Genomic DNA, 8,139 nt, shown 5'->3' with positions numbered 1-8,139 from the left:
TTATAGATTAACACTTTATACTAATGTAAAAATTAATTATATTTTTATGCTCATTAAATATTATTCTATTAACTCCATTATCTATATATAAGCTTATGAAGACTTAATTTTTAAAATAATTAGTTTATATTTGAATATCATAGACAAAAAATTTTAAATTCCAGTACAAAGAGATTAGACTAACAATTGTGGTTGGTAGTGAACATAGCCAAAATGAACTCTTCTACTAATTGTGATGGAACTCAAATTCATTTTCCCACTAAATTTCTATTTAAATTGAAACCATTGAAGACATGATCACATATTCACCAAAAACAAATATAAATACAACCTCAAAGTAATCTATCCAAATCAAATTAACCCAGTCAAGTTGGTATTCGAATGTTTATATCATGCATTATAAAGATGATTATTATACAGCAAAATCCATTAACAATTCCTCACACAAGCTGTTGTTTTATCAGTTTTATCCTTGTAATATTGCTTTGATCAATATAAAAAAATTCCCAACAACAGTAAGATTTAATTGAAGTTCCTAACTCATCCTGTCTAATCTGATCACAAGAGAAATTCAGGGTGGGACTCTTTAGCATATGACCAGTACACTTAGCCACATTACTAAGGCTTTAGTGATAATTTTCTTCAACCAGTTAACTATATTGTAAAGATTTACTAAATGCTTAATTTATATTATAACACAAGCTAAGTCAAACTGGACATTATATTTAAAAACTTTCTGATGTGGATGTGCAATCTTGAGCAGTAATCCAGCATCTGAAAAATTGTGTGTAAGCTTGCTGCCAATATAAAATCCTCTCAGCAATCAAAGAGTTCTTATGCACTTTTCAGGAAAAGCATTTAAAATAATGATGAGCAATGTAAACCAATGAATATACAAGATGAAACATTTGATCTTCTTGAAAGAAGATAACTATTTGGACAAAACTGGAATCATTATGAGTGTTTGGACAAAATGGCTAACTTAAGAAAAATTAAAGAGCTTTCCTTTCTTCATACATGAGATTTTTTGTTTGGGTAGGTCCTTCCCAAACCATGATTACTATGCTTTCAAGACCACTGACCAAGACTGATAAGATTTTCACTGTGAAGCAGACAGAGCAAGAGACAATCCTACCAGAAACAGTTTCCTGTACACAAAATTAGCTAAATATTAACAATTTGCAGTTGATAGATGGAAGAGCCAGTGAGAATTCATCTAAAAAATTTACTTTTATAATATTTTGAACTATGTTAAATACTTCAAAGAATAACAAACTCTCAAGTTTACCTCTAAAACTTCTTTCAATTGTAGATGTTTCCATTCATAATGTCAAATCTTTCATCCATGGAAACAAAAACTTCAGGATTGTATCAATCGTATTGAAGTATTTCATTCTCCAACTAATTCTTGTCAAGATCAATCCCATTATCCCTCCAAAGGCTGCTCCAAATGACAATCCCACTGCTATTTCAAACCATGGATACTCATTGCTTTTCCTTCCCTCGTTAATTGGAAAAGGAGGAGGAGGGGCAAATTGGGGCCAAGAACAATTTTTGGGTAGGGGACATCCCCATAAATTTGCATTCCCTGAATAAGAGGATTCTCCAAATGTGCCAGTCATATGTCGTCCTTGTGGTATGCTTCCTGAAAGATTGTTGTTTGATAAATTTAGTGAACCCAAATAGCTTAGAGATTCAAGCTCTGCAGGGATTTGTCCTGAAAATTTATTTGTGGAAAGGTCTAATGACTCCAACTGACTCATTTCTCCCAAACTGTTTGGAATCCTTCCATTCAAATTGTTAAATGAAAGGTTTAGAAGCCTCAACCCCTTAAAGTTCCCAAAATCAGAAGCAACTTCTCCCTCCAGTTCATTGTTTGACAGATCTATGGATGTGAGAGTGGAAAGAATATATGGGTAGTGTTGATTTGTACCTTTCAAAGTCATATCCAATCCATCTTGATATAGTAGCGCATAAGACAATTGGGATGTGGACAAGATAAAACCATCTTGACTTTCTATTGCCATTGCTTGCAATGATGTAATTGTATGTGGAATTGAACCTGAGATATGATTGGAAGAAAGGAGCAAGATCTGAAGGTTCAATAGTTGGCCAATCTCTGAAGGAATACTTCCTGTAAAATTGTTTTCTTTCATCACCAACACTCTCAAATTTGAAAGGTTTCCAACAAATGTTGGTATTTCACCTCCAAATAAGTTGTTCCCAATATCTAGAACCTGTAACTCTGAACAGTTGGCTATTGAGGGAGGTAATGATCCACTCAGGTTATTGCTATGGACAACTAATGAATATAAATGACTTAGCTTACTGAACTCATGTGGTAAGCTTCCTTCCAAATTATTATTTGCCAAATTTAGGACTTGAAGATAAGAGCATTCGGACAAGCTTGCAGGGATCACTCCACTTAAGAAGTTGTTTGCCAGATTTAATTGCTCAAGTATAGATAATCTACCCAGACTTGGAGGAATATTGCCACTAAACAAATTGTCATTGAATAGCAAATGTTGTATATAAGGAGATGATATTGATGGGATGTTCCCACTCAATGCATTTCTAGACACATCTAGCCTTTCTAGTTGCATCAATGTTGAAGTATTTGAGAATAGACTTCCTTCTAGATGATTTCGTGAAAGATTTAAAGATTCCAACTGATAACTAGTTTCCCATAGCCAAGAAGGAATTTCTCCTACAAGACTGTTGTTAACTAATTCAAGTGTAACAACAGAGAATTGTGTGGAAAGCCAAGATGGAATTTCTCCATCAATCTTACATGACACTAAGCTTATTTCAGTTAACTGAAAAGATGGAATCCAGGTTGTGCTAATATTTAGCACACAATCGGATAAGTCCAAAAACTTTAAGTTTGTAAGGTTCTGAAAGAAAGTTTCTGAAATTATCTGCTGATGGTTTAGTGACAAACCTAGCATAAATAAAGAAGCTGGTAATGATGAAGAAGAGATGGTTTCATTGAAATGGTTGCCATCACCAAACAAGGTTGTAAGGGAGGAAAGCTGAGCAAATGAAGGAGGAATTGTCCCAGTTAGTTGGTTATTGGAAATCAACAACCCATCAAGTAAGGACAGATTACCCAAGGAATCTGGAATATTACCGCTCAATTGATTGCTCATAAGGGTTAAGTCCCACAACAAAGGGAGACTTCCAAGAGAAGCAGGTATACTCCCACTTAAGTGGTTATTTCCAAGGTCAAGCCACCTGAGAGAAGAAATATTTGCCAGAGAATCTGGTATGCTTCCACTGAGTTGGTTATCAGAAAGCCAGAGGTCTTTTAAAGAAGAAAGATTTTTCAAGCAGGAAGGTATGGTTCCATTGAATTTATTGCTACCAAGATCAAGGTGTGTAAGGCTAGTGAGCAAACAAACAAAAGAGGGAATCCTCCCACTCAAGCCATTACTCTTTAAATCTAAAGAGTCAATATAAGGGAGATTTCCCAAACATGGAGGAAGAGTGGTAGTACCTGTTACTCTGTTTATGGTCAGTGATTTGAGGAAACGAAGTTGGCACAAGCTTTCACCTATCAAACCTTGAACGCCTTCAAAAGAGTTTACAGAAACAGAGACTACATGGTTGGTATGATTGTTGCAGGATATGCCATCCCACATGGTACAACAGTCTGTTCCATTTACCCATGAGCTGAGAAGACCTTCAGAGTCATTCAAGCCCTCTTTGAAACGAAGAAGAGCTTCAGATTCTTGGGAAGGACATGTTTTGGATAGTGAAAAGTGTGGACAAGGGAAGAAGACAACCAAAACTGAAATGATAACTATACTCAACTTCTGCAAAGAAATGGCCATTTGGGATCAAAGGGATGAAGGAAATGCAGATGATCTTCTAGGCAGCTTTGAAGTCAATATATACTGGCTAATTCCTTGCGGACCACTCCTACAATAACCAGTTTCACCTGTTTTCTAAGACAGTGACTAGCTTCTTATATATATATGCCAGTTCATATCAAGATTACCAGAAATTTCATATCACAGGCACTGGAAGTTCTGTTCTCTTTTCGTTTTTGGTGGTATTTATTTGTATTCGTCAATAGAGGGGAATGTCTTGAGCCGTTGTATTGGCTGGTGCGGGCGGAGTTTCCATAGAAGAAAATTGCTAAATAGAATGTAAATCTTAACCACTTAGTTATTATCTGAGGTTGTTTCCAGGAATGTCATAATGAGAGCTGGAAAAGAAAAAAAAATTGAGGAGAAGAGGAAGAGGAAGAAGGTCGATGTCTTATGAGAAATTTAATTAAAAAGTCTAATGGTGTTCTAAACAAAATTATTCTTCTTCACTTGAATCCAAAAATGACATGTCATACTTATCATAGAATATCGACATCTAATGTTTTTTATACTTGATATTTTAATATTCAAAGATCAAATATATTTAATATTGAGTAAAATTGTATAAAAATAAGTCAGAAGAATATTTTAGTTTAGGTAAAATTATGAATATGATTAAAATATATTTATATTTATTTTATTATATGAAAGGCCTTCATAAAAAAGTGCATGTAAAATTCCAAATATAATTGATGTATGCTGAATATTTCTGTAATTGCCTAGGTATCATCTCAGGTTGTTTCCAGGAATATCATAATATAGAGTTGGAAGAGAAAAATGGTTGGTTGCTGACCAAAACAAGTTAATAAAAAGAAAAAATACTAGAAATCTAACTAATATCATAATGATGGCTATCCAAAAATGACATATTGTGGAAATCTAATGTGTGTAAATTGTGTAAAAATATGTCAGAAAATACTTTAATCGTATATTTATATTTATTTTACTATATGAAAGGTCTTCATAAAAGTATTGGCATTTATTTTATTATATAGGAGGAATTCATAAGAATGTGTGAAAAACTATTGATATATATTTAAAAAAATTAAAATTATGAAATAGTTTTTAAAGAAATAAAAGAAATAAATAAATTGGCTCCTAAAAATACATTTTAAGAGTAATTGACTTGCTAGAATACTAATATTGATGTTTCATCCTTTTAATTTTCACAAGTACGTGTATTTAAAATTGTTGAAAAATGGAGGATACTATAACATCGTTAGATGCATTAGGTTTTTTTCTTTCCACCAATCACATATATTTATTTTTTTGTTGGTCATATTTACTTTGTTTGAAGTTAAATAATTAAATTATTTATCTCTTATGTGATTGGTGAATGCAAACAACAGTAGTTTTAGAAACTTTTTTTTCTCCACCAATCATTTTTTTTTTTTGTTGGCCATATTTACTATGTTTGAAGCTATTGAATTTATTTATTTATTTTTCTATAATAATAATAATCTTGCTCTCTATAATAATGACATTTTATTTATTTTTTTCCTCCTTACTTATCAATAATAAAAATTAATTAAAAAAACCCGTTCATGGGTGTCCAATGGTTCATCCTTCAGTCGAAGAACAGAGAAAGGAGGAGGAATTGTGGAGTCAGCCAGAGCAAGGGTGAATTAAAATAAATTTTGATGGGGCTTCTAGGGGAAATTCAGGCATCTCAGGGGTGGGTTGTGTTGCTCATGATGATAGTGAGATGATCCTTTTTAAGGGTGCGAAGAGACTACAAGATGAAACCAATAATGAGGCTGAAGCGCGGGCCATTTTATTAGTAGTGGAGTTGGCAATTAATATGAAGATATCGAAGGTTCACCTTGAAGGAGATTCACCAGTTATAGTGAATGCAATGATGAAAGGGGTAACACCGAGTTGAAGATTAGATAAACTCATAGTCTTTATTGTGTTGAAGTTACATAAATTTTAAGATTTTTGTATTACTCATATCAGAAGAGGTGGCAATGTGTTAGCGGATACTCTATCCAATGTGGCATGTGAGCTGCAGAAATGCATGACAAAGTGGTGGGACAAGGATGATGACATATTTTATTGGCATGATTTAAACGATAGATCTTGTTTAGTACAACCGCTCGGTTGAAGCGAGCAAGATTAATTTCCCACTCCTTGCGTGTGAGCCTAGACGAATTTCTTTGACGTTGGCAATTAATGCCGACGTATTTTGTAGTGGCTGCGGGGGGATGCATTTATGGAAAGTTTAAGAATGAACGACCAGCTAGTGTGGATGATTAATGACTGCTGGAGGTTGAGAGAGTTTTTTGTGACAAAGGAAGACAATTTTGTAGATGGTGGATGTAATGGAGGCTAATTTCACACTTAAATCCAACAAATTGATGTCAGTTTTTGGGGGCCGATCTTGGAGGGAAGATTGCAGACTATGTTCAAGTCTAAGGAGCCCTTATTTCCGAAAGTCGTGCAGCTGGTGCTGGGATAGGAGGTGGCGGTTATCGACCATAGATACCACTCAAGAGTGGATGTTTATTCACTCTTTATGGCATGGGGGTTAGAATTGGGCATCCAATGTGAGGAAGTTAGAAAGGTTATGCAGGAAATTATGCCGGAGGATTATCTACAAAATATGGATTCGTTGCTTGAGTGGATGGTGTCATGGAAGGGTTTCGATATAACAGAAGGTATTCTGGTTGAGCAAGTTGAACTCAGAAATAGATGTAGGAGCATCCCCTTCCTCAGGAGAAGAGAAGAAGTGAAGGCTCGGTTTCAGGAGACAACGACAGGTGGATGGGAGGCATTGAAGTTGTATGTCTAAATCTTGGAGTTGGAAGAGATCATTCGACAGGCATGAGGGGAAGAAGAGGATGTTGAGATGTTTGGACAGAGATTGAGGGTGCGAACTAGGCATATGTCTGAGGCTATGGCCACAAGAAATGCATGTTCGTCAATGATTTTGAGTAACGGTGGAGTGACGACAGAAGGTATGGGTGGAGATTCGCATGCAGTGGTGGTGAAGGAGGAGGAGGGAGCTCACCCATGATCAAGATGAGGCTCGGGTACCCCTATTTTTTGTTTGACATATGTATAGTTTAGTTATTAGTTTAGATTTCTTATACTTTTGGGCTGTTATTTTTTGAATTACCAACAAATTTTGATAATGGCAATGATGTAATGAGCTTTTTTTGTGCTTGATAACTGTTACTTGAATGTGGGATGTTGGGTTGAAGGGTGGTTGGATGGTGGTTTTTTGTTTTTGATTCTAGTTCTGCTGGGTGGTTTAGGGCGGTTGGTTGTTAAATGAATTTATGTTACTGTAGTGCTTTATTTCATGATATAATAAAAATCGACATAGTACCAATAAAATAAATTAATTAATTAAAAAAAAGGTAAAAACCATTCGATAGAGAAGATAAAATTGCCAAATTAAATTTAACTAGATCATGCTAATGAATATTTATATTTTTTCCTATAATAATAATAATCTTTTTCTTTATCAAGGGGCTTGAATCTCCGGAGAAGGCCGATTTCCTTCTCAATCCAGGTGCAGGTGTTGAACCAAATCAACACTTCAAAACTAACTCCTAGGCCTATCCTAACAAATTGCAGAGGTAAAGGGAAGAGAGAAATACTTAAAATCAAAGGAGGTGATGCACTAAGATAAGAGATTGTTCCTCTCTCCACTTGAAATGGCACAAGGAATCAACTGAAATACCCAAGAGATGTACAAACTTCAGTTGCATGAGTGACCTAAACGCATGTACGGAGGTTAGAATTTGCTAAGTGTCAAGAAAGGAGAAGGATTCCCAAAAGCCACACTAAAAAAAAACAAGTTAACACAACATATATGGAGAGAAGAGCCACAAAACATACACCTATGATGAAGGTAAGGAAACATACACAACATGCATAAGTTGAAGGAAGGCAAGAATGTAATTCCAATTCATTCAAACGCCAAAGGCCAAACTTGCAGTTGCATAAATGCAAGATAAATACAAGAGAAGTGGGAGAGCATAGAATAGCTCAAGCTAGTAGGGAGAGAACCCTTTACAATGAGGCTTAACAACCTTTATATAGAAAAATGGTTACAAGAGTGATCATGACGCCTACATGTCAGTCTGGAAGTGTAGGGAAGTGCATGCACTTCACTTCTATACATTTAAGCAACCTAGCCATACCCACAAAAGGCAACCCTGAGAAGGGTGGATTGATTGACCTTCTAAAGTCAGAGTATGCAGACATGACATAAGTCACTACAACAAGCATGGATCCGTACCTCTCTTGATGGAAATCC

At 35.1% G+C, this 8,139-nt stretch overlaps 1 protein-coding gene across 1 annotated transcript; it reads right to left on the bottom strand.

Moving 5' to 3' along the window:
- Nucleotides 1-968: 968 nt before the first annotated feature.
- On the bottom strand, nucleotides 969-4,098 carry LOC131051365 (LRR receptor-like serine/threonine-protein kinase RGI5). Its single transcript, XM_057985850.2, has 2 exons — nucleotides 1,289-4,098; nucleotides 969-1,148 (listed from the first exon to the last, which is right to left on the bottom strand). The coding sequence occupies exon 1, from the start codon at nucleotides 3,831-3,833 to the stop codon at nucleotides 1,323-1,325; it is 2,511 nt and encodes an 836-aa protein (XP_057841833.2). The 5' UTR covers nucleotides 3,834-4,098; the 3' UTR covers nucleotides 969-1,148; nucleotides 1,289-1,322.
- Nucleotides 4,099-8,139: the final 4,041 nt, after the last annotated feature.

The sequence above is a fragment of the Cryptomeria japonica genome, chromosome 11, assembly GCF_030272615.1.
Source record: "Cryptomeria japonica chromosome 11, Sugi_1.0, whole genome shotgun sequence".
In the NCBI taxonomy this organism is placed as follows: Eukaryota; Viridiplantae; Streptophyta; class Pinopsida; order Cupressales; family Cupressaceae; genus Cryptomeria; species Cryptomeria japonica.
This window is presented reverse-complemented; position numbering and strand designations above follow the sequence as displayed.

Coding starts and splice junctions, on each gene's coding strand:
- LOC131051365 (XM_057985850.2), bottom strand. CDS start 3,833: ATGGCCATTTCTTTGCAGAAGTTGAGTATAGTTATCATTTCAGTTTTG.